The following is a 27,491-nucleotide window of genomic DNA, read 5'->3' as shown; positions in this document are numbered from 1 at the left end:
TTTAAAATGTGATTTACTGCATAAGACAGTGCAGACAAATCGCTTTCAAATAAAAGATGGAACAAATAAGGAATATTTTGTCGAAATCTGGGATCTTCAGCATATAGTCTTGTAGTCCGATACTCAGAAGCTGGAATCTGTTCCGGACGTTCATCGTATCGTCCTCCTTTTCCTTTAGGAAACAGCTGGGGAAAACATCGAGCTTCCAAGCTCTCCTCCCATACACTCACGGGAGTTCCTTTTGCTTTCTTCATCTGAAAGAGATCAATATTGTCTCCCATAACTTCTTTTGAATGAAGAGGATGTATGCTAAAATGTTCATAAATTTCTTCTTCCTTTGACTTGTCCACTTTTTCAATTTGTCCAGTTGGTGTTTCTGTGTCTTCTTGTAAATCTTCTCCTTCTTCTTCTTCTATATAAATTGATTCATACCATTTGTTATTCCTTTTCAAATACAAATTTGCTCTTTGTACTTTCCGCACATCTACCAGCTCCTGCCAAATCTTCTTATTCTTTGTAGGTACACCATTAACCAGACTAATTAATGGTTCAGTTTCCAAAGTATCTGCATCAATAGTTTCCTATTTTTTTTCAAATCCAAGGGCAAATACACCACTCTACCTTTTAAACCTCTCAGTAAATCTGAAGGAGGTAATTTACCAGTTTTGGGCTCCATACGTACTATGGTCTGGAACGGATGAACACATTGAATGAGTATAGACTCATATGTATTTAATTCAGAAAGTTCAGCAGGAATAGCATCCAATTCTAAATTATTATGTACAGCTCTGGTCGGCATTCTATTTTCCTCTAACTTGTTGTAACAGTATTTACAAATACGCTGATCTTCACCCAAATCAAAACAATTTTCAAGAAATATATATGTGGCAAAATCCTTCCACTTATAATTATCTTCATTTTCACTCTTTCTGTAGAGATTAACATTCCTAGTTTGTTTTCTATAATGAGTTCTGCGGCAACAAATACAAGTAAAATTTGGTCTTTCATTAGAGATTATTGCAAATTTTGTTATGTGATCATTAAATTTGTTACTTACAGAGGGTTCTACATTCTCTTCCACTTCTTCCTCATTTACTGTGTCCTTCTCTGCACTGTTTTGTTCAGGACCAAAGTAACAAAACTGAATTTCATCAACAACCTTCTCTACATCTGATACCGTTCCTCGGAACAGAGCCCTATTCAATTCATTTAACTTTATTGCTGGACTTTTGGCAAAATACAACCGTCTCACAAACTTTCTCATTTCAGTATGATGAACAGCCAGCATCCTAAAATGATGGAAAACACTATTACACACTTTTCTAGATAGACAAGCCAGAGAATGACCCTGCAAACCAGTATTCTCTCTCACTCTGCATGGATCCAGACTTTGAAGCACCTTAATCTTCTGTTTTATACTTTTTTTACTATATTCTCTTAGAAACTCACGAAATTTGTCAATAGATTCCTGACGCACAGTGCAAATACTACTACAATTCCAAGTGTACACTGGGGCTTTAGGACGTCTCCCCATAGCCTCATCCGCCATCACTTGTACCTCATCTCTTGGAACCATTATCTCCTTCTCCATTATGCAACCATTTGTCACTTCGTAAGCACGACCTCTGGTGTCAACTGCATGCAGCAAACTATTACTTTGAAAATAGCTCTCTTCATTAAAAAAAGGTTCACTACTTGAACTATGCATCCACTTTCTTAAAAACACTTTACAAAAGTTTGTTCTGTTCACTACTCTTTTCCTTTTGCTATGTGATTTCAGTACATTAACCATTTTGTCTAATGTACGCATCCTATTCAAAATTAAAATGAATAGTTTCCTTTTTAATTCTAATGCCTTTGCTGCAATGGCTTCAATTTCTTTTTTTCTTTTATAAAACTTAGTCTTTTGCTTATATTTCTTCACATCCTTTATCAAATTGGACATAACTCTTCTCTGAAACATTTTTCTACGTATCTCTTTAAACGCTGTTTTTCTATTTATGTAAATCTTTTCAGTTGCAGAAGGTATATTTGCATTAACTAAATTCTCAATTTTTTCCTGTCCTTTTCTTTTCAAAACATTCTTTCCAGTACAGACATTTTGTACATTTTTCCTTCTTTTGAATATATTTTTTAGAAATTGTTTTTTCTGCTTACCAGAAGATTTTTTCTTTTTCCCAACATGAGCATCTTCTACTAACTTTGGTCCTCCAGTTGTCTTCAAATATAGGTTTTTTTTCTGGGTTTTTTTAACTCTGGATTTTATAGGCATCTTAAATTTTGTTCACTGCTCTTCAGCAATACCTGAAAAAAACTAAAAAAAAAATCCTTTATTTTATTTAAATATATTACTACATTTCTTTTCACAATAGTCACAAAACGTAATTTCTTTGCCAATTTGAAAACACACTTATTACTCTTTTTTTTGGCAAGTGATAATCACTTTTACAGACTGACACATTATAAATCCACTTTTCAGATTTTTTTAAAAGCACATGTCCAGACTGCTTTTTCAGACCACCACCATGTGTATCCTGGGTGACTGCCTGCACTCCAGCAAGGGCAACCAGCCTTAGTGATGCTGAATGTATTTGCATTACAGACTGAAACCTCCAACCCCACTCGCTTGTAAATACTGTGCATGATTCTACATGGAAAGCAGCTGGGTGTGTGCTAAGAGTCTGCTTCTGCACCAAAAAATCGCTCCCCCTTTTTCCTACTAATGCAACTGTGAAATCACCAGAGCAAAACGCAATAAATCTCTGCCTGTAATTCCTATTTGCACACAGAGTCATGTTTTCACATTAGTCACAAAACGAAATTTCTTTGCCAATTTGAAAGCACACTTACTGCTCTTTTTTTTTGACAAGTAATAATCACTTTTACAGACTGACACATTATGAATCCACTTTTCAGATTTTTTAAAAAGCCCATGTCCAGACTGCTTTTTCAGACCACCACCATGTGTATCCTGGGTGACTGCCTACACTCCAGCAAGGGCAACCAGCCTTAGTGATGCTGAATGTATTTGCATTACAGACTGAAACCTCAAACCCCACTCGCTTGTAAATACTGTGCATGATTATACATGGAAAGGAGCTGGGTGTGTGCTAAGAGTCTGCTTCTGCACCAAAAAATCGCTCCCCCTTTTTCCTACTAATGCAACTGTGAAATCACCAGAGCAAAACGCAATAAATCTCTGCCTGTAATTCCTATTTGCACACAGAGTCATGTTTTCACATTAGTCACAAAACGAAATTTCGTTGCCAATTTGAAAGCACACTTACTGCTCTTTTTTTTTGACAAGTAATAATCACTTTTACAGACTGACACATTATGAATCCACTTTTCAGATTTTTTAAAAAGCCCATGTCCAGACTGCTTTTTCAGACCACCACCATGTGTATCCTGGGTGACTGCCTACACTCCAGCAAGGGCAACCAGCCTTAGTGATGCTGAATGTATTTGCATTACAGACTGAAACCTCAAACCCCACTCGCTTGTAAATACTGTGCATGATTATACATGGAAAGGAGCTGGGTGTGTGCTAAGAGTCTGCTTCTGCACCAAAAAATCGCTCCCCCTTTTTCCTACTAATGCAACTGTGAAATCACCAGAGCAAAACGCAATAAATCTCTGCCTGTAATTCCTATTTGCACACAGAGTCATGTTTTCACATTAGTCACAAAACGAAATTTCTTTGCCAATTTGAAAGCACACTTACTGCTCTTTTTTTTTGACAAGTAATAATCACTTTTACAGACTGACACATTATGAATCCACTTTTCAGATTTTTTAAAAAGCCCATGTCCAGACTGCTTTTTCAGACCACCACCATGTGTATCCTGGGTGACTGCCTACACTCCAGCAAGGGCAACCAGCCTTAGTGATGCTGAATGTATTTGCATTACAGACTGAAACCTCAAACCCCACTCGCTTGTAAATACTGTGCATGATTATACATGGAAAGGAGCTGGGTGTGTGCTAAGAGTCTGCTTCTGCACCAAAAAATCGCTCCCCCTTTTTCCTACTAATGCAACTGTGAAATCACCAGAGCAAAACGCAATAAATCTCTGCCTGTAATTCCTATTTGCACACAGTCATGTTTTCACATTAGTCACAAAACGAAATTTCGTTGCCAATTTGAAAGCACACTTACTGCTCTTTTTTTTTGACAAGTAATAATCACTTTTACAGACTGACACATTATGAATCCACTTTTCAGATTTTTTAAAAAGCCCATGTCCAGACTGCTTTTTCAGACCACCACCATGTGTATCCTGGGTGACTGCCTACACTCCAGCAAGGGCAACCAGCCTTAGTGATGCTGAATGTATTTGCATTACAGACTGAAACCTCAAACCCCACTCGCTTGTAAATACTGTGCATGATTATACATGGAAAGGAGCTGGGTGTGTGCTAAGAGTCTGCTTCTGCACCAAAAAATCGCTCCACCTTTTTCCTACTAATGCAAATATGAAATTACCAGAGTTGTACACAATAAATCTCTGCCTATATTTCCCAACATGTGTAACCTGGGTGACTGCCTACATTCCACCAAGGGCAACCAGCCTTAGTGATGCTGAATGTATTTGCATTACTGAGTCCAACCTCAAACCCTTAAACTATTCTTTTTTTATACCAATACACCTTAATTTATCGTGAAAACATAGTCCATATTATTTTACATGTTCCTCACATTTAAATTTCTCCCAAAACAGAAAATAATAAACACAACTTCAACAAAAAGAATTACATTTCTATTATTCATTTCTTAATTTACCATATACATCTCCTCTCAAACTCTAACCTCACCTTTAAAATTAGTTAGTTGTGAAAGAAATGTGGCACTCAAACAGCAGATTATCAGAGCCAGGATCTCTGTTCTCTACACCTCTCTCCTCTCAGCAGAACCAGATAATGGCAAAGTTTCCCTCTATTTTTCCACACATATACATGTAAGTTTCAAATCTCAGTGCTTCCCCCTTTTTTTCAAATGTAATCACACATTTCTATTGGTTGAAAACCAACCCTTTTCCAAAAGTACCCTTCCCCCAACTTGACTTCTGCCTAGTACCCTTCCCCCAACTTGACTTCTGCCTGCTACCATAGCAACAGCTCATGGAACACTGCTGTGTGGAGTTAGGTCAGAAGTTCACCAAACAATGTTTCAATTCCACAGAGCAAGAGTGCTTGACTTTTCAAACCTTACAGCAAATCCATAGTACTGTTCTTTGGTAACACATTTTTCTGTACCAATACAAAACATGCTTCTATAAATTTACACATACAGCCTAGTTTTTAGTGTAGAATGGTATGAAACAGCCAATCAGTTCTTTTTTTTTAAAAAAAAAAATATGTATGCCTCCATTTCCAAACTGTCTTTCATTTCTTTTTACCATTCTACTGAATTACACCTCCTGAGTGCATCCAGATCTCCTTTGAAGATGTTCACAGTGTGGATTGTAGGACACAGCTATGTCTTCTGGAGTGAAAAGTTTGCAGAGAAAACAGGTATTGTGAGAGACCTTGCTTTGCCAAATGTAGACATTAAATGGATTGGTCAGAGAGGGTTAAAGTGGCACCAATTGATGCCATTGGTGAAATCCTTCATGCAAATCCAACACCCTGACCTCATAATAGTGCACTGTGGTGGCAATGACCTAGGCACTTTGACTGGGGTAGGTCTGGAAATGCTTATGAAGGACACCTTTGCACAACTGTTTTCACTTTTCCCTAAAACTGCCTTTGTGTTTTCCAACATATGCCAAAGGCAAAAATGGAACTGGTCCAATCATTTCTGTCCGCAGATTGACAAAGCAAGAAAGCACGTCAACAAATCTGTTTCTGCTTTCCTCCGTGACTATGGTATGGGTTCCATTTACCACAACAACTTGCGTTACGACATGCAAGACATTTATAGAGGAGATGGTGTGCACTTCAATGATGAAGGGAACAGAGTCTTCCTCTTGAACCTTAGACTCTGCATCGGTACTTACTTGTAGGAACCACTAAAAAATAACTTTATAAACACAACGGCTCTTTTTAGAGCCCCCTAATAACTAAACACTTAAATCTGAATTTCATTTCTTTTATTTTTTTTTTGTTACCGTACGCTTACCGTACGCGTACCCCGTGATTTTTTTTAAAATCAATAAATGTTTTCTTTGTACTTTTCTGTCCTTCTTTGACCCCCTCACAAATGTAAGGGGGTCTGTAACTCTCCTCCTTGCCCCCTTTTCTTGTTATCACTCTTTTTTTTCTGAGTGAAACACACAAAATGGCGGCCGCCGCTTCCTGGTTTCGGCCGATTCGAATGTTTACTAAGATCTAAGAGCCAATCAGAATCGCGCTCGCGCACGCCACCGTACGCGTACGGTAAGCTTACGGTAAGCGTACCGTAAGCTGGCTCAGATATATATATTGATTTAAAGGCTATTTTCTCAGAATCTACTGAACAGATTTACACCAAACCTACAAAAGGCACTTCCTTGACCTGAGGACTACCTCTCTGCCAAATTTCTAGTAATTCTGTTCAGCCGTTCGGGCTGTAGCCCTGTCTAAAGGTCCTATGGAAAAATGCATGGGAAAAACGCGTTTTGGGACCCCCCTTTTATCTCAGCCCCCGCTTGACGAATCCCCCCGAGACTTTCAGGGTAGGAGCGGAGCGTAGCGCCCCACATATTTTGAGAAATTTGCGAGGATTCGTCGACCGGCGCCAAAGTTATTCAAAATAGAATGTTGCGGATTTCCTATGGAAACAGGGTCCTAACTATAACTACCTACTGGCGACCGCCAGTAGGTAATATATATATGTATATATTACCTACTGGCGGTCGCCAGTAGGTAGTTATAGTTAGGACCCCTTTTCCATAGGAAATCCGCAACATTCTATTTTGAATAACTTTGGCGCCGGTCGATGAATCCTCGCGAATTTCTCAAAATAGGTGGGGCGCTACGCTCCGCTCCTACCCTGAAAGTCTCGGGGGGATTCGTCAAGCGGGGGCTGAGATAAAAGGGGGGTCCCAAAACGCGTTTTTCCCATGCATTTTTCCATAGGACCTTTAGAACGAGCTACAGCCCGAACGGCTGAACAGAATTACCAGAAATTTGGCAGAGAGGTAGTCCCTAGGTCAAGGAAGTGCCTTTTGTAGGTTTGGTGTAAATCTGTTCAGTAGATTCTGAGAAAATAGCCTTTAAATCAATATATATATCTGAGCCCGCTTACGGTACGCTTACCGTATGCTTACCGTAAGCGTACGGTGGCGTGCGCGAGCGCGATTCTGATTGGCTCTTAGATCTTAGTAAACATTCGAATTGGCCGAAACCAGGAAGCGGCGTCCGCCATTTTGTCTCTCGCACTGAGTGTTATTTATCAAAGTTGATGACCAAAAACATGTTACGGGGCTGTTTTGACAACTCCCTCCCACATAGTCATGTTGAGGGAGTCCCCAAACATCCCCCAAGAGCAAAAACGGTTTTATTTTTTTTTCGGCAATTTCGGCGAGTACGCTTACCGTACGCTTACCGTAAGCATACGGTAAAAAAATATATAAAAAAAAACCACTATCCACACTTACCCCACCCCCTGTGCTTTTGGCGGCCACAGGCCCCCAATGTGCAGGGCTTATTATTACAGAAAAAAAACAAAATTTTGGCAACATGAAATTATAAAATCGAAATAAAAAAAACACTATCCACATTGACCCCACCCCCTGTGCTTTTGGTGGGCGAAGGCCACCAAATGTACAGGGCTTATTAAAGTTAATAAAATCCGTGCACGGAACGAACTGCGTTAAGTGGGCGCGCACGCCTCGAATGGCGTAAATTAACTTAGCATTTAAAAAACCGTACAAATTCACTGAAAAAACCATAGGTTTCACACACGTTATAGTTAGGAATTAGCATTTAAAAAACCTTGCAAATTCACTGAAAAAACCATAGGTTTCACACATGTTATAGTTAGCGGAAATTTTACTGATAAAAAACCAATGAAATTGCCCCGTTATAGTTAGTGCTGGCAACTATAACTCACGCGACCGCAATCTTCTGCTGATGACATATGTGTCTTTATAAAAAAAAATATTTGTAATATATGTATAGCTAAAAATGTATGGAAGAAGACATGGGCAAATAAGTGTCTAAATACAGTATTAGCATCAGCAGAGGATTGCGGTCGCGTGAGTTATAGTTGCCAGCACTAACTATAACGGGGCAATTTCATTGGTTTTTTATCAGTAAAATTTCCGCTAACTATAACATGTGTGAAACCTATGGTTTTTTCAGTGAATATATATATATATATATATATATATATATATATATATATATATATACACACACACACACACACACACACACACACACACACACACACACACACACATATATATGCATTTACCTGTTTTCGTTTGACATCTGGAAAAGCCTTTCTGTTAGAGTGTTGCACTAATAAAACCCCACGCTTTATTCTGAAAACTGTCTCTTGCTGTTCCCCCATTTCGTGAGGGTGAAGCCCCTTCCCAGGTGTTTTCTTGCTTTATGTGGGAGTGCCTCTGTTTGGGAGGGCTGGATTTCTTTTATTAGGGAGTATAAAGCAAGACACAGACTCACTAGGAATTTCTGCACTGAATTTGATTTTACTACAGATAAATAATAGCTCTTTATATATACTGTAGACTGCAGGTATTATTATCTACGGTTTTAATATTAACAGCCTTGAGAAAGTCTTAGTAGATATACACCAGAGAGACAAAACAATTGTGGGCAGGACGTTTGAAATATAGTTCCAGAAATGATCACAATATGAACATTTGAAATGGCTTCATCCGGAAATTTGCACAACACATATCTAAATTAACTTTGTGAATAAAGTTTTTGGGATGAGTACTCGGCCTAATGAAGGACAAATTATATATTTATATGTGTGGAAACTCTTAACAATAAACAATTTTGTTCATGATGCTGCTCCGGATTGTGTGTCAACTCTCAGCAGGAGGTCCATATTGCTTAGCGTCCACGAAGAACACACATTTTGTAATATGCAAGGTGTACTACGTTCACTTTCCCCTTTGTTGCCCAAATTATTTTTTCTCAACTCTTGATCACCACCGGACTATAACTAACAAAAAAGAAAAAGGGTTCCTGGTGGAATTCTTGCTTTGTTGCTGCAGGACGTTTTGTTGATTTAGTATAGTTTCATTTAAGATACTTAGAAATATTATGTATGGCTGTACCAACAACATGCAAGTGAAAAACGAGGAGAGATAAGTATAAGAACACATTGCTTTCGTTTGCTATTTGTATGCCATGCATTTTCTTCCAAGCCACCATCAAACAACACTGTGGTTTGTTTGCTCTCTGAATGCTGCACTCTGTTGTTAGGCTTTGATGGCCCTCTCCCATACCAGATATGATACCTTCAGGAGGATCAAAGGACCATGTTTACCCAACACTTTGGATTGAGTTTGCAACAATGTATGTCCCCTATAAAAACACAATAACTATTTGAGACTGTTGAGTAGCAACAGACTTACAATTTGTTTCTCATAAATGCTCTTTCAGTGTCCATTTTTCTTAAAAGAGGACAAAAGGTAGCACACTCAAAAATGGTCAGCACCATTGACACCATCGTATAGTTTCAAATAAACACAGTATTTACACACTGAATCTCACCAATCTCTTTTCATGCATGGACAGGAACAATTTATCGATAACCAGTTGCTCTTGTTTGAGTTCATTCTGTGCCAGCCCATTGGGTTCATGCTCTGTTAAGTAAATCAATACATTGATTTATTAGGAAAATCAAAGGCCAAACCATACCTAGTGATATAATATGCAAGTAAAAAGCTCATGGGGGCTTGACACAATATAGAAACTCAGGGAATCTTATTTCAGAGTATGTGAATTTACAGAAGTTGCTTAAGCCCAACAGAGTCGGTAATGTTCATCCCAGTTTCAGCGAAAATGGTGATAGCATTCAAATTTTAAGTATAACAGGTGTAGTGGTACTGCACTTCGTCCAGGTTAAATTTGCCTAGCATAAACCTTATTAAATTTTGCAAGTCAGAATTGGTTAAAACATGTAGTGTGGCCACATTATACCCCAATCTTAGGTATGAAACTCAAGGTGGGAAGTACCATATACTGTAAATTCAGCACCTAGCATTACTAGTATTTACCAGATGAAGTATTACCATCATTCGATACCACAGCCTGATGCCCACAGATAGATGAAGGTCAGCAGCAGGAACTGACTGAGAACCAAATAAAGGATATAATTCTGAAATCAACTGCAACTATTTACTTTCATAGTGGCCATGCACGAACGAGTAACCACTCACAATCATTCCATAGTCACACTAATATAAAAAAGATCCTTGTTATTAAAGGCATCAATAGTCATTTTAAAGATATTTAATAACCAATAGGGTTCAATGAGTGATTGGCATCAGGTCAACATGAAACGGCATACAGTACGAGATCAGGGCAACCCTAAAAGTGACAAAATAACAAAGCGTAACTGTCCACAGAAGTGTAGAATATTTCTCCAAATACAAGACAAGTCCGGAAATGATGACAGGATATATGGAGCTGCATGGAGTGCATGGCTGAAGACTCCCATTAGCCTAGAGATGAAGATCAGATAAACTACGCTTTTAAAAGTACTTACCAGAAAATCTAAGAATTATTAAAGCTGTCTTGATAAGGGAAAGAACAACAGGGAATCCCTGCTGTTTTCAGAATACTGAATTGCAAAGTTATCAAAAGTACCTGCCAGTAGAGTTAAGAATTACTACAGCTGCCAGGAGTACTCGGTACAAGAAGATGAACCTTTGTGGTGGTGGCCAATACATACATGCGAGTACACGCCATAATGACTTATTTCATAATCCATTTTTTTAAACATCCCTTCTGCTTGCTGCTGTGTTGTTACTTAGCTCTAAAAGTGGACTGGTTACATACAATGGATTCCAACAATAAAAAGCTAACTAGGGGTGGGCGGAACTCGCAAGTTTAACTCCATGGAATCCTGCAGAGTTACATAAAAACTCTGCGATATTTCGCAGAGTGCCACAAGCAGGTGGATTTCGGCATTTTTCAATGTTCGCATTGATTTTTACTGCCAGGAGCTTATTCAATGTAGCAAAATCAGCGCAGGCGACACCACGCGGCACGCCAGAGGGTGCTGCTTCTTTTTGATGCTTGAGAAGATTTTCTAGTCCAGTGGCAGCTTTCTCAAAGCGAACAGTTGCAACTTGCAGCGACGGCCTGTGCCGAGAAATCTTACCAGGAGGCGTTCTAGGGCCTGAAAATTGCGCTAAGGGATGCAAATTTTCTCTAGCCAAATTAAAATTGGCAAGCCACGTAAGAGAAAAAACTTCTCCGCGTGGCAGCTGGGGAAGATTTGCCGGAACTCTATGCTCCAGGCGAAACACGGAGTGGGCAAAACTCTGCAAACTTCGCAAGCAGAGCAGAATTTTTCACCCACCGCTAGAGGGAACAGACTATTCACTGCCATTAAGCAGCATTCAAGGCAGTGGAGAACTCAATCTTCATTACAACTCTTACATCCCTAGATACTGGCTTAACGTCCCTTGACATGTCTACTCCTATCTCTAGCCCTCTTTTACGGTCTCACTCTGCTCCTTTTTGAAACAGCTGACCCGTCTCCCTACTGTTGTCCGCAGGGATCCATCTTGTGTCCTTCACCATTCTCGCTTTACCCCACCTCTCATGGTGGCATTCAATGTTCCTTTAAATTCTCATAGCATCCTTAGACAGGAAGAAAAATATCATAGTCTGCCCAAAGGGCCCTCTCAGCTGCTACTGCACAACTCCAGCCCCTAACAACTTAAAATGCTTTCTCTCACAGCTAGAAACTTCATGGACATCTTCAACAATTCATGCATCTCACATTTCCACCATCTCCTCTGGAACAACAGGCTAATTCCAATTTCTCAAAATTTAGTAGCATCTCCAATCACCTGTCCTTCTTGACAACCAAATACCCCATCAGCATACTGGCCATGACCAAATTAAGACCACAACAGCAGCCTACTGTAATGTCTCCCTCAATACGCTTTTGCCCTCACCAACAACATAAATACTGTGACCTCTCAGATACTAATCAGGTTAGCAAAGGATTCTCCAGCCACTGCACACCTGAAGATGACAGGTTGGTTTCCTGTCAAAAACAGGCACACTATAAGCTCTGAAAAATGGTTTTTAAGGCCTTCCACATCTATAGTTTACAACCTCTTACTGGTCACCCCATGCTAAAGCACCCTTAAATTAATGTAATCTATGAAAATTTCTCTATGCCCCAAAAATTGCTTAGGAACTCTCCACTGGAACCCCTCCTGGCACAAAACAGAGAAGCCTTTCAGAGCATAAATATGTACTTAGAAAAGTAGAAAACTATATTACTGTGACCGATTTTGGTATGAGGTGTTGATATGTTGCAGTCTTCCCCAACTAATGGTCTATATAACCACTCAAACTGGATAATGTATGTATATTCACTTTTGATCTTATGAAGGCCATTTTTGTTAGAAAAGCCAATCAAAGCCTCAACAATAACTAATGAATGACACTTGGATAGATTGTTAGATAATATTCTACTGGTCATATCACTCAAAATGCAGCCTTTAAAAATGCTTCACCTCTGCTCTGTAATGTTTTAAACTTGAAGTCATATTCGTCCTGAACATCCTCTAGAGTCTTGATGTCTTGTTCTATTTCCTATCAAGACAAAAAAAATGAACAAGGTGTTACTTGTTTCAAAAGCACCCTCATATACTTTCCTAGTTATTTTCAGTGCTATAAAACAGAATGAGTCAGGTGAGAAAAGGAAAGATACGACAAAAAAATATTAGCAAATAGATTCACATATATATTTACAGTTAGGTCAGAATTTCCATAGGAAAGATATTTTTCTTCAATAAATTTGGTGCAGTTTGACGAATGTGCACAAAGTGTTCCAAAAAAAGTCCATCCATTTTGGCTCTTTCATACAAAGTATTGCGCTGATCCAGCAAGCAGGGCTAAAAAAAGTAGGGCTGCAGTCCCAGAAGTGCAATTTTCCGTGTTAATTTCCTCAGGAAACTTTGTTCTCAAATACAGAAAAAAAAAAAGTTTAACGGATTTATACCAAATCTGGCTATTATTTGACCATACGCAATTCTAAGGCTTCTCTTGCAACCTGTTCAAAGTAAAAGAAAGGCTCATGCTCTTTATTGTACTGGCAATGCTTTATTGACAATGGAAAAATGGCAATGATGCTTTTGTATGTCTTAATCATCAAAACATTGGCATGGCCTTCAGTATCACAAAGTTAAAAGTGAGCCAATTATATGTTATAACGAATGTCACTGTAAGGTGGTATGATCACCAACGCATTTAATGTTGCATTTGTCTGTTATGGTTAGTGTCTGTTGCTATAAATGTTATGACACTATAACAAAAACCAGGGGGCCAGCCTTTTGATACTAAACCTCCTTAGATTGCGTCTAGTACATATTATGGGAGGGGGAGGGGTAAAATGGACTCTCTAGTGATGATTTCACCATCTGCATTTCCACCTGCCTTCTTGAACATCTTTACAAATTAATGTGCAGTATTAAGTAGTGTGCCCCATAAGCCATTTTAAAATGTGCATATTGTGCTTATGGTGCGCTACAGAGTGCAGGGGCACCACAAAAGAGCTCCTAAATGTTTGGTGGGCTGCCAGGTGTCTAACAGTCAACATACGAGCCACCTAACGTTTTTGCAAAAGTCGCCTTAAGGTTCGTAAGGGGTCAAATTGTAGACCCCAGAAGAGTGTTTAGAAAATGTTAAGCACACCCAGAGCATGGGCTTTTGTTCAGAGGCTCTGGGATGTAGGGACCTCTGTTTGTAAGTCCTAAAGTTGCGCTTGCCGCATATTGAAAAAGAAAATGATGCTCTTATTGCATTTAAATTGTAATGCTTTATTACCAATTGCAAATTTGATAATGCCTAAACGTCTTAATGAAGGTCATGAACAAGTTTTATTATAACCAAGTCAACAGTGACTCATTACAAGTTCTACTGAATGTCATTGTAAGGTAGTATCATCTCTAGCAGTTTTAATGTGCTGAACTGGTCTGGTAAATATGTCTGCTTTTATGAATGTAACATCCTGACAAATCCAGTAGGCGTGGTCTTGATAACTAACCCACATATATTGTGTCTAATACAAGTGAGGGTTACCATGGTCTTAGAGTTCAGGGCTCTCTAGTAGGGTATGTGAACTGCATTAAGAAGCCAGGACATATCAGGAAAGGTTAAAGTAAGTTTGGGGATCCTATCAAACCATGTAGTCTGCGGTACTGTTGCCAGGATAAAAGGACGTTATTGGTGGAATGTCGAGAGAATGGTCAAAGTGAAATTAAAGTGAAGGGATATTATCACTCGGTTATTAGTTTAGAAATATGTTGGATTGCTAGGTTTCCTTATGATTAGGTGTATTTATATTGGCCCAATTATATTGTAATTCTTATTTTATATATATTGCTTAACAGAACATTTTTATTATCTCCTTTGGGGGGTAAAGGGGTAAATGCTGTGTTTATACACAAATATGATTAGGTTTTATTTTCATAATGTAGTAATGTTAGAATAAAGGCCCAAATGTTCCATGAGAGGGATAGAATGTTGATGTTTGAAAGGAAAGCAGTGGTTATACTGGACTTTATTTTTATTTATTTTTTGTTTTATAAGTTTTATATAGCGCTAGCTTGACCTGTGGGTATCAGAGCGCTTTACACACACAAAGGAAAGAAAACTGCATTACATAGCAGGACATAAGAATGCATACAGATATAAGCAAAACATAATAATTAGGCATACAGTGAAGGGCAGGAGAAAACGCAGGTGGTCGAAACAGTCTAATAACCACCTATCCTTGATGGTCAAGTGAGAGGGGAGTCAGCTAGGTTATTAAAGTCTAGGTTAGTTGACTTGGGCGGTAAAGTATTTGTTGAGGAGATGGAGTTTCAGGTTTTTTTGAAGCAGGAGAAGGAGGGGTTGCATCTGATGTCTATAGGGAGTGCGTTCCACATCCTGGGTATGTTACCAAAAAAGGATTGTCACTGAGTGGTTTTCCTTTTCAATTTCGGAAGGATGAGAAGTGAGTTGGAGCTTCTCAGAGTTCTGGATTTTCCTGCTTTTACTAGTTCGCAGTTTAGGTAGTTGGGGGAATGTGAGTGAAGGGTTTTGTGTGTGATGCAGGCCAATTTGTAAATCCATCTACCTTCCATGGGAAGCCAGTTGAGGGAGTTGAGGGTTGGTGTGATGTGTTCAAATCTTTTTACACCAGTTATGAGTCGAGCTGCCATGTTATGGACTGACCTTAGGGGGGCTAGGTGAGCTTTTGGTGTCCCTGTTAGGATGGCGTTCCCATAGTCCAGTTTAGAAAGGTCTACGGATTGTACTATTGTCTTGAGATCATCCTTGGGAATGAAAGGTTTAATTTTCTTGAGGTGTTTTAGTGAGTATAGCGCACCTTTTGCAGCGTTTTTGATGTGGTCCTTCATTGATAAGTTCTTGTCCAGGGTACTGCCTAGTGACTTTACCGAGTTGGATAGGAGGAGGGAGCAGTTTAGGGCATCAAGATTCTTGAGCCAGTCTTGGATTGGTCTGTGGTTACTTTTCAGAGAGAACAGTATTAATTCTGTTTGGTCCGGGTTCAGCTTTAAGTGGTTTGCGTTAAACCGAGTTTGGAACTTGGTTAGTGTGACATTGAGGTGTTGGATGTCACTGGGTGATTTGATTTTGTAGTAGATTTGTGTGTCATCTGCATATAGGTGGTATTTAACTCCTGCTTGTTTCAGAATGATTGTAAGGGGTTCCATGAACAGATTGAAGAGGGATGGGGAGAGGATCGAGCATTGCGGGACCCCAAGTGTGACTTGTGTTGGCATAGAGAGACAGGAGTTGATTTTAATTTGTTGCAAACGGTGCTGAAGGAAGGACTGACTATGCGCATCTGGATGGCTAGTTTTCTTAAACTGAACTAACTTTATGGTGTTGTTACTCGCTTACATTTGTCTTCTTCAGATATCATCACATCAAACACCTCTTGAAAGGCATGAAAAATCCACATAGTAGCATTTAATATGGTGTGTGGCATTGACAAGGTGCTGCCTGCAAATGTCTGCTAACAAAACCATTGTAGCCACTTTCTTTTTGATAGAGTGTGCCCTTGACAAACAAGGCAGAGGTTGGTTTGCTTTTATATAGCAGTCTTGAACACATTTGACAATCCACAATGCTAAAGGAGACTTTTAAATGGGATTTCTTAAGTGGGCTTTGGCATACATGACAACGTTGTTTTATCTTACAGATGGCTTTGTTCTGTCAATGTAAAAAACATTTGCTTTTTAAATATCTAATGTGATTAATACTCTTTCCTATACCAACTGTGGGTGTAGGAAGAAACTTGGGCACCCTGTGGTTTGTCTAAAAAGGTAATGGCAAACCACCTTGGGAAGGAAATGGGAACTAGTTCTCGAAACGACTTTATCCTTATGAAATTCAATGAAAGGTTTTTCTATGGTAAGAGCCTGCAGTTTGCTGGCTCTCCTTAATGAAGGGATTGCGATCAGAAAAACCACCTTCCCCAAAATTTTATTGCATTGTGAAAGAGTGGAGTGGATCAAAGGATGGTCCCCTGAAGCCACACAAGTCCCATGTAAAGATACCACCTAGGGACCAGTGGTGTTCTTGGAGGGTTTACTCTTTTTAAGCCCGCCTTGATGGCCTTGATGACAGGAATTTCTTAACAGAGTAGAGTGTTCTTTCCTTTTGAAGGTGCAGGAGATGGCAGACAATGTCTTGACCGGAGCCTTCATTCGCTGCGTGTTTTTAGGGAAGCAGTAATGTACAATTTGTTTCTACTTTGCAGCATAGCACACTAACATAGTGGGCTTGTAGGCCTCCAACAGGATTTGCATATATTCCTAAGGTAATTTGAAATACATAAACTCTATGACCTCAGGTGTCAATTCACAATGTTATTTTTCCTTAGATTTGCTACTGATCAGTTTAGATCTTCTAACTCTTCTAACTCAACATCAGGCTGTCTCTGATGTTGAGTTAGGATCTCTGCCCTGAGCGGGGGCGTCTCACGTCGATCTACTGACAACTTCAGGAGTATTGAGAACAAGGCATGTCTGGTACAGTTTGGGGTTATCAGAATTCCACACAAAGAATCAGAGGTAGAGGAGGAAAAATGTAAGTAAATGTCTCTGACCAAGTCATCCATAGTGCATTGCAGATCAACTCAGGATGTGGGTACCTGGAAGCACCAGGCACCTGGAGCCGAAGTTTGAGCATTTTGCTTCTTTACAGTGGCAAAAAAAGTCAATGGCATTTGAAGTACAGGTTATGTATTTGGGGTTGAATCGTCCATTCGTATACTTGTGGATGTGCCCTGTGAAAGAGACATGCAAAATTCTTGTCCACTGTCAGAAATTGGACTATTATTTGGGTTAAGTGACTACCCACTTCAAAGAATAATCACAAGCCTTGCCAGGGTGAAGCACTGGCATCACTAAATAAACCTAAATTCAACTCCCTTGTAACTATGGCACATAGCAGACAAGCTTAACCAAGAGCAATGTGAAAAGTGTTCATTAGTACCCAAAAAGTAATAAAGACAAAATGCACAACAATAAAAATCCCAACCTGACTTCGAAAAAGGTAGCAAAATGTAATAAAGAAAATGATACCAACATGACAAAAAGTCCAATAAGGGGAAGCAGAGATATGAAGTTTGACATTTTTCAGTGGGAATAGTGCCAAGAAGCATAAAGTGCCAATAATAGTCAATAGTATGATTAGACGAGGATGTAGGTGCAAATGGACGCTGGCCACGATGGAAAGCTGTTAGATACACCAACCAGGTTCATCCTGGTCAAAGATTTTACCTCTTGACTTTAGTCCCATAAGTCCAAAGCCACCACAGGAGTAAACTTCTAAAGCCTTCTAGGACCTTAGAGGGGACAATTGGAGACTCACAGGGTATCGACAGAGGCCAATAGCAAAGTCCACCAGGGGCAGCTGCCAGTGGTCAGCTAGGCAGCTGCATAAAGAGGCCTCTTGTACCTTGTTGTCTCCATGTAGCTTTAACAGGCGATCAGCCTTATGACCCTTGGAGTTCACTTCGTTCTCCTGAGTAGAAGAGGGAGTAGATCCAGTCCTTCAATTCTCCTTTAAGGTCACATACGGCAGGTCACGCCCACTTCTATTCTTCCTCAGATGCAGGAGTTTTCTTAAGTGGGTGAATGGAGGCGCCACTTTAAGCCTGGCAGAAGCTAGTGGATGGGAATGACTCCCAGGCACACTTAAAACCAATGCGGTAAAGGTCTATAAAGACAATGTAGTGAGGAAATGGGGTTAACTGCAGAGATTGCTAAGTTAGCACAAGTAGTATATGCTTGGCTGCCATTCTGCCGCATTTGCACATGACACTACATGGCTCTGTTCTCGTAAAATACTTTGCTGGCGCTGCTTCACATGAGAACTGTCTACTTTTCACATATCCAGCTGGCCACCGTGCTCTCTGTCGGCACAGCGTGTTCAAGGACGAATAACAATGTATGACAAGCTAAGTCACACACATAGACCGAAAAACAGAACCTGAGATTAACGCCTAGATAGTTTTGTAGTTTTCCTAATTAAAACAGTATAAAATAACTTAGATGATACACGGAGTTGTCAGTTTACGAGAAGTTTACTTGAGTCTGAAGATTTTTACTTACCAACACTTTGTTCTTCACATCCTTGACTTTCTTATCGAATTCTTTCTGCTTATCTAACATCACAGTTGTCTGTGTGCTTCCCACCTGGTTCTGCAATTAAACATGTAGAATTAGGTGGCAACGTTTGTGAAAACTATACACCGCTACATGTCTGAACAACATTCAAAGTGATGCTTAGGACAGACCTGGCTGTTGTAAGAACATTATACATTAAGAAATGTCCTAAAAGGAGATCCCAAATGTTATCCTGCCTGTATGAAATAGTGTAACCTCTTTAATTATGAGCTTTCTCTTTAATACAGTATACGTTTCTTTACCTTTTGTTGGTTTATTGGCATGTAACCACTAGGCAATAAATAACATTACGTTAAGCTTTGCAAAGTAATATTACATAGTTTAAGCCTTCCTTGCACTACTGGCAATGCAAGTTCTCTGTCCAAAATAATACACTGCAAACTGTGCTGGGGCCCACACTATTGTCTACTCTTCCTTCTCCTATTGCTCACACCCCTTCAGACCTTAGTTTTATTGAACGCACAAAAGTGGGAGGGAACTGTGTAGGACAGCTTAAAGCAGTTACTACAAGATCTGTAGTCCAGGGAACAAAGGAACACTTCAAAGGTTGCCCCTCCATACCTTGAGCCTCTGCATTTAGAGGTTCAGATGGGGTAGTGAAGGAAAGTGAAGGGGTAGAAGATGAGGGGAAGAAGGTCAAACATATAAGGTACACAGAAATGGAGGATTGGCATTGGGCACATATGAAGTTTGGGCGTGGAGAGCAAAGATATGGAATAGAGGCTTATTTATTTCACATTTTGTACTGCATTCAACCAGTGCATTCTGTGGTACATTCATAAATCTACTGAGTAAGGATCAATGGCAATTAGTAATCTATTTGTGTGTCTTCAATCAAAGCTAGCCTGGCATGTTTTGTTTTGAGGAGCTACCTGAAGTGTGTATGATTTGGCTCTGCCCTCAGGAAATGGGTTAATGAGGCCCAGGATTCCCCACAATCATCTTCACAGTTAAACCCTTAGGCTTTTGATTGTTTAGAGCAGGAGCCAAATGGCATGTGGCCTCTAAACTCATCACATCTACGTCCTACCCTCGCTTGAATTCATCACAAATAATTCCTCCCCATCACAATATACTTCCCCAGAATAAAAGACCCTTCCCCTGCCATTGCTCCAGTCTTTTTTGTCCCTACTCAGGGATACTGGTTCTGTCAGTGGTGGTGGGGCCTCATTGACCAGCACGTCGAGTAGTAGAGATTACTGACAATCTGGTGTCTTCGGTCAACAAAGCCTTCGGTGAGAAACTGGAGCCGCACTGAGCCGTGTAGTTATGCTGTGGTGCACCAGGTGTCAGCTCAGCGGAGGATACTCAGACAGAGTCAGGCCGATCCTGTTCAGCTGGGTACTTCTTCCAGGATGGAGTAAACTGCTGGTGAGTGCATGCTATGGCGCCATGTAGAGGTGAATGGAGAGGACCCAGAGAAGGAGAAAAGGTGGTAAGGTCTCATGGGGACATTTTTTTATTACATTTTTCGTCCTAAAATTCTCCTCTATGGATAGGTAGATGGATTCTATGGTCCTGTTGCCAAACTGGTTTGCTCATTTTGGAGGATAGGTTCAGGTTCCAGTTCTTATGAATCATTCTAAATGAGCCGTTGGATTCTAGCTCCATTCATCGTGATAATATCATGGACGAAAGCAGCAAAACAGAAACATGTTATCTATTACTCATCTCCAAAGAGGATGGTCCTATTCCAGCACGGTGTCCCTGGAGAGAAAGTGGGGACTCCGCAGCTAATTTGCCATCTCTCATGTCTCAATCTGAGGTACAAGACAAGATTGAGGCAGCAGTGACGAAAGCTCTAGCAAACACCACACAAAACAAAGAGCTCCAAATCACCAAGGAGAATGGAAGAAATGAATTTCTCTTTTTCATATTCAGACAAATCTTCCACTACTTTATTAAACAAATGTCGTAGGTTGCAAGAAACGTGGTAGACCCTCTCTCATGTAAAGGATAATCTGGAATTCCCTCCTGTTCGAATGATGGAGAAAGAAGACACCCTCTTTCATCAGTTAAACCATGCAGTATGGCTATGAAGTTTCGAAGAGGTATTGAGAACGGTTATGTGACGTTACCTCGCATGCATTTACCCCGCATGCTTTGACTCCGCAGTTTTTACTCCGCATAATCTTTTACAACGCAGGGCTTTACAATGCAATTCTTTACAACGCATTTCCTATTCTAACGCAATTACTATTCTAACTCCAGGGGGGCGTTAGTTTGGGGAATGCGTTGTAACAGTTTTGCGGTGTAAAGCCCTGCATTGTAAAAATATTGCGGAGTTAAAAATGTGGGGTAAAGCAATGAGGAGTAAAAAATGCGGGGTAAATGACGTTTCCCATTAAGAACATGACCATGGGATAGTGGACGGGTTTGGACAAGATGTAAGTTCCACGATTTCTGAAGAAATTGTTTATGTTGAAACGTGATAATATCCTTCCTCATAATATAAAGATGGATGCAATATTAGCTACCTTGCTTAGTAAGACCTCATTAACCCAGCGGACTGTTCCCCTTCTGACCCCTCTGATAAAATGGTGGATTCAGGTTTGAAGAAGGCCTTTCAAGCAGAGAAAGGCAAATATGTATGAAGCTTACACTGCCCAGGGGTCCAGCAACATGTCTGCTGTGTGGCAGCATAGGCAGCCTCTCAGACAAGACGTGGATTGTAGGTTAGGTTTCAGGGGGGCATCTCTAAGATCCCTCTGTAGTGCATTGTACATTAATTCCCACACTGGCATCAGTGCGGGTTTAATGTGCTGAGAAGTTTGATACCAAACTTATCAGTCTTCAGTGTTGCAATTATGGTGCTGTGGAGTTCGTGTTTGACAAGCTCTCAGCACCATATCCTCTTAAATGGTGCCCACACCCCTGGGATATGGCACCCAGCTAGAGGGGTGGCTTATGTATGCCAGAGCAGTGTAGGTGGTGGGCATGGCACACAGGGATGTGGGCCATGTCGACTCTTTGTTTTATCTTGTACCCAGACACTCAGCCTGCAAGGGCAGTGCGTTTGTGTTAGGGTACAGGGCCTCTAAGGGTGGCACAATAAGTGCTGCAGCCCTTAGAGGCCTTCCCTGGTCACAAGGCCCTGGGTACCTAGGGTACCATTAACCAGGGCTGACATGTGGCCAGGGTTTGCCAATTTGGGTTTTAGGTTAGGAACATAGGCCCTGGGCCCCTGGTTGGCAGGAGTCCAGGGCACACTCAATCAAAGTATATTCAGCAATTCAGCAAAAAGTGGGGGCATACCATGCAAGAAAGATGGCACTTTCTCACACAACCCCCCCCCCCCCCAAACGAAAGGTGATGAAACTAACCTTGCCCTATGGAGTCTTCATTGTCTAAGTGGAAGAACCTGGAAAGTCCATCTGCGTTGGCATGGGCAGTCCCTGATCTGTGTTCCACTTCAAAGTCCATTCCCTGTAGGGATATGGACTACCTTAGTAGTTTTGGATTTTCCCCTTTCTGCATTAGCCATCTGAGAGGTCTGTGGTCAGTTTGAACCAGGAAGTGAGTACCAAACAAGTATGGCCTCAACTTCTTCAGCGACCAAACCACAGCAAAGGCCTCCCTCTAAATGGCACTCCAACGCTGCTCTCTGGAGAGTAGCCTCCTGCTTATAAAAGCAACAGGTTGGTCTTGGCCTTCATCACTGGTCTGGGATAGGACCGCTCCTATCCCTATTTCAGAGGCATCAGTCTGCACTATGAACTGCTTGGCATAATCTGGAGCTTTTAGAATTGGTGCTGAGCACATTGCTTCATTCAGGGTGTCATAAGCCTTTTGGCAACTAAGTGTCCAGTTAACCTTCTTGGGCATCTTCTTGGAGGTGAGTTCTGTGAGGGGAGTCACAATGGACCCATATCCCTTCACAAACCTCCTGTAGTACCCAGTCAAGCCAAGGAATGCCCTGACTTGGGTCTGGGTTGTTGGAACTACCCAGTCCAGGATGGCCTGGATCTTGGGTTGTAAGGGTTGTACCTGGCCTCCACCTACAAGGTGGCCCAAGTATACCATAGTGCCCTGCCCTATCAGGCATTTGGATGCCTTGATAGTGAGGCCTGCATTTTGCAGAGCCTCTAAAGCCTTCCCAAGGTGGATCGGGTGATCCTGCCAGGTGGAGCTAAAGACAGCAATATCATCAAGATAAGCTGCACTAAAGGACTCCAACCCAGCCAGAACATGGTTCACCAACCTCTGGAAGGTGGCAGGGGCATTCTTTAACACGAAAGGCATCACAGTAAACTGGTAATGCCCATCAGGTGTGGAGAATGCTATTTTCTCTTTTGCTCCTAGGGCCATGCCAATCTGCCAGTACCCTGCAGTTAAGTCAAAGGTACTGAGGAATTTGGCTGCCCCCAATTTATCTATCAGTTCATCTGCTCTTGGAATAGGGTGAGCATCTGTCTTGGTTACAGAGTTGAGCCCTCTGTAGTCCACACTGAACCTCATCTCTCGCTTTCCACCCTGTTGATGAGGTTTGGGGACCAGAACCACTGGGCTAGCCCAGCGGCTCTCAGAGGGTTCAATGACCCCTAACTCCAGCATCTTGCTGACTTCAGCTTTGATGCTTTCCTTGACTTGGTCTGACTGGCGATAGATCTTGTTTTTGACAGGTGCACTGTCACCAGTGTCCACATCATGGGTACACCAGTTTGTCAGACATGGGGTCAGGGAAAAGATGCTAGCATACTGTTGCAAGACTTGCTTGCAGTCAGTCTGCTGTTGGGCAGAGAGGGTGTCTGAAAAGACTACACCATCCACTGACCCATCTTGTGGGCTGTAGGAGAGGAGATCAGGGAGAGGTTCACTCTCTGCTTCCTGTTCCTCATCAGTCACCATCAGCATGGTGATGTTAGCCCTGTCATTGTAGAGCTTAAGGCGGTTCACATGGATAACCCTTTTGGGTGTCCTGCTAGTGCCCAGGTCAACCAAATAGGTGACCTCACTCTTTCTTTCTAGGATAGGGTAAGGGCCACTCCATTTATCTTGGAGTGCCCTTGGTGCCACTGGCTCCAAAACCCACACCTGTTGCCCAGGTTGAAATTCAACCAGTGAAGCTGTTTGGTCATACCAGTGCTTCTGCAGCTCCTGGCTGGCCTCAAGGTTTTTGGATGCTTTTTCCATGTACTCAGGCATTCTGGACCTTAGGCCAAGCGCATAGTCCACTATGTCTTGTTTGGGCTCTTGAAGAGGCCTCTCCCAGTCCTCTTTTACAAGACAAAGTTGTCCTCTCACAGGATGACCAAACAGAAGTTCAAAGGGTGTGAAACCTACTCCCTTCTGTGACACTTCTCTGTAAGCGAAAAGCAGGCATGGCAACAGGTCATCCCATCTCCTTTTGAGTTTCTCAGGGAGTCCCATGATCAGGCCTTTCAATGTCTTGTTGAATCTCTCAACAAGGTCATTGGTTTGTGGATGGTAGGGTGTAGTAAACTTGTACTGCACTCCACACTCCTTACACATGTGTGTTAGGTAAGCAGACATGAAGTTCGAACCTCTGTCTGAAACCACCTCCTTAGGAAACCCTACCCTGGTGAAGACACCCAGGAGGGCCTTGGCTACTGCAGGAGCTGTAGTAGTCCTAAGTGGAATTGCTTCAGGGTACCTAGTAGCATGATCCACTACTACTAGAATGAATTTGTTCCCCGAGGCTGTGGGAGGTTCAAGTGGACACACAATGTCCACATCTACCCTTTCAAAGCGCACCCGCACCACTGGTAGTGGGATTAAGGGGGCCTTTGGGTGGCCACCTGTCTTGCCACTGGCTTGACAGGTAACACATGAGCTGACAAACTCCTTCACCTTTTGGTGCATCTGGGGCCAGTAAAAGTGACTAACTAGCCTTCCCCAAGTTTTGGATTGCCCCAGATGTCCAGCTAGGGGGATGTCATGAGCCAAAGTTAGGAGGAACTCCCTGTACTTCTGTGGCACTACCACCCTCCTGGTGGTGGTTTCAGGAGTGGGGTCTCTTGCCTCAGCATACAGTAATCCCTCTTCCCAATAAGCTCTGTGGGTACCACTGACATCTCCCTTTGGTTCTGAAGCAGCTTGTTGCCTCAGGCTTTCAAGAGTGGGACAGTCTCGCTGACCCTGGCACAGCTCTTCCCTAGAGGGTCCCCCATGGCCCAAAAGTTCAACCTGGTAAGGATCAAGCTCCATGGGCTCAGTTCCCTCAGGGGTATCCAAGTCTTCCCCCTGTGGAGAGGGGTCCTGAGTGTTCTGCTGTACAGAAGCTGGTTCTCCAGTCTTCTTACCTTTTTTCTTGGTTGGTTGGGCCATTATTTCAGGCTCCAGACCTACTTTTTCACCCTTCCTCTTGCTCTGGTTTGCACACACACCAATTCAGGGATGCCCAGCATAGCTGCATGGGCCTTTAGCTCAACCTCAGCCCAGGCTGAGGTTTCCAGATCATTTCCTAGCAGACATCCAGCTGGCAACTTTAGAGAGACCACTACCTGTTTCAGGCCAGTACCCACCCCCCCCCCCAGCCTAATGTCACCATGGCCATGGGATGACTAGTGGCGACACTGTCAGCATTGGTGACTGGGTAAGTTTTCCCAATCAAATATTGCTCAGGGGAAACCAGTGTGTCTTTCACCATAGTGACAATGGCACCTGTATCCCTGAGAGCTTCAACCCTAGTTCCATTCACCCAGGGGTACAGCAAATATGTCTTTAAGTTGCGTGGCCACACAGCTACAGTGGCAAACTTCACTTCCCCCAGTGAGACTAGACTTGCCTTAGTGTGTTCCCAGATTTTCTCATGGTGTACTTCTGATCCCATCTTTAAACTTGCTGCCTCAGGAGTAGCTGTACTGGGTGCCTTAGGGGCTTTGTTGAGGGGGCAAGATTTATCTACAGTTAGGTGTTCTGACCTCTTACAGTTATTATACCAGGCCTTTAAGGAATCAAAGTTCTTCCCCCTATAGGGTTGAGGCACATAGGGAGTAGTTTGGGTCCCACCCACCTGAACAGGTTTTTGGGGCCCTTTGGAAGACTCAGACTTTTTATCTTGGGGATTCTCACCACCTTTCCCCAGGGGAGGTTTTGTGACCACCTTCTTCTGGTCACCCCAGTGGCTGTCCTTGTCACCCTAGTCTTGACCCAGTGGTCTGCCTTCTTTCCCAATTCTTGGGGAGAAATTAGACCTGGGTCTACAAAATGCTGATGCAACTTTTCATTTGTGCAAATACTTAATATATGTTCCTTCATGAACAAATTGTACAATCCAGTACAATTGCGCACACCATGTCTAGCTAACCAACCATCCAGTGTCTTTACTGAGAAGTCTACGAAGTCAATCCAGGACTGGGTCTGGGTTTTGTGAGCCCCCCTGAATCTAATTCTATACTCCTCATTAGTGAATCCAAATCCCTCAATCAGATTCTTCCTCATGAGGTCATAGGATCCTGCATCTGGCCCAGAGAGTTACCAGAGAACAGTTCCCACAGGAGTGCCCCCCAGAGAGGTTTCTTTACTCTTCTTATTTCACAAGCCCTCTCAAAGGCTGTGAACCATTTGGTGATGTCATCACCTTCCTCAAATTTAGGGACAATCCCTTTGGGGATTTTAGGATCAGAAGTTACCTCCCTATCCTTGTTTTTATTATTGCTGCCACCATTGATGGGTGCTAAACCCATCTCTCTCCTTTCTTTTTCTAGAGCCAGGAGTCTGGACTCCAACCTTTTGGCCAGCTTTGCTAAAAAGCTGTCCTATTCACTGGTGGGTCCTCCAGTGATCTCTTTGGTACCTGGTTCACCTGTGTGATCTCTAGGTTCCCAGATGCTAATTCTTGGATTCAAGGGTATGGGGGCCCTTTCCTCCCTAGGGAATAGTGTAGGGGGGTTATTACCCTCCTCCTCCTCTTCCCTTTCCTCATCTGACTGGCCATCACCATGTTCAGATGGATGGTCCTTAGCATACGCAGCCAAGAGCTCCTGGAGCCCTAGTTTGATTGGATGCAGGCCCATTGGTAAATTTTTAAGTTTGCATAGGGACCTCAATTCCTTGAAAGACAAGTGTAAGTAAGGTGTGAGGTCGAGCTCCTCCTCCAGGTCCTGCATGTTATTATCTTCACTAATAGCTGGGTTTGTTTGAGTCATTCTAACCTGACAGTTCTAATCCTCTACCCTGACTATAGTGACTTATTTTTCTAAAATTCTAATAGGACTTAAGCAAGGCCCTGACAAAACTTTCAGTATTTTGGAAAAGACCAATCAGAGTTCTAAAGGCAATTTGAAGAGTTCTGTTGTGTGATCAGATGGTAACCAAGTAGTCCAACAAATGCAAGTTTGTATCCCACCGCTGCCACCAATGTGAGAACGTGGCTCTGTATATACTGTTCCCAAACAGGTACAGTGTGTACAGGGTCCACAGTCCCCAGAGGTTTTAAGAAGGTTAAAGTTAGATACAACCGTACTCTCTAAAGTGGTAGCTTGGCCGAGCAGTAAGGCAGTATCAGAGGACAGTGTAAAGCATTTGTTGTACACACTCAGTCAGCAAATGGTCTCACACACTCAAGAACTGAACTCTAGGCCAATGGTTTATATAGAAAAATATATTGTTTTATTTTAGAACCAACTATAGGTATCCAAATATACTTTCTCAGAATGAGATGCTTTA

General features: G+C 41.8%; 1 protein-coding gene across 5 annotated transcripts in view; it reads right to left on the bottom strand.

The window, feature by feature from the left end:
- Positions 1 to 27,491, bottom strand: part of STAT1 (signal transducer and activator of transcription 1) — a 543,237-nt gene that overhangs the window by 435,360 nt on the left and 80,386 nt on the right. For all 5 annotated transcript variants that reach the window (XR_014979978.1, XM_085648786.1, XM_085648787.1 and 2 more), the window contains exons 5-7: positions 18,786 to 18,875; positions 12,666 to 12,744; positions 9,676 to 9,767 (exon numbers count right to left, since the gene is read on the bottom strand). Coding sequence is in view for 4 of the 5 variants with exons in the window: in XM_085648786.1 (XP_085504912.1) it covers positions 9,676 to 9,767; positions 12,666 to 12,744; positions 18,786 to 18,875 (261 nt within the window). In the remaining variant the exon portion in view is untranslated. The remainder of the gene's footprint in view (positions 1 to 9,675; positions 9,768 to 12,665; positions 12,745 to 18,785; positions 18,876 to 27,491) is intronic.

Source organism: Triturus cristatus, chromosome 3_2 (assembly GCF_964204655.1).
Source record: "Triturus cristatus chromosome 3_2, aTriCri1.1, whole genome shotgun sequence".
Lineage (NCBI taxonomy): Eukaryota > Metazoa > Chordata > Amphibia > Caudata > Salamandridae > Triturus > Triturus cristatus.
Note: the sequence above shows the minus strand (reverse complement) of the source record. Positions and strands in the feature narration are given on the sequence as shown.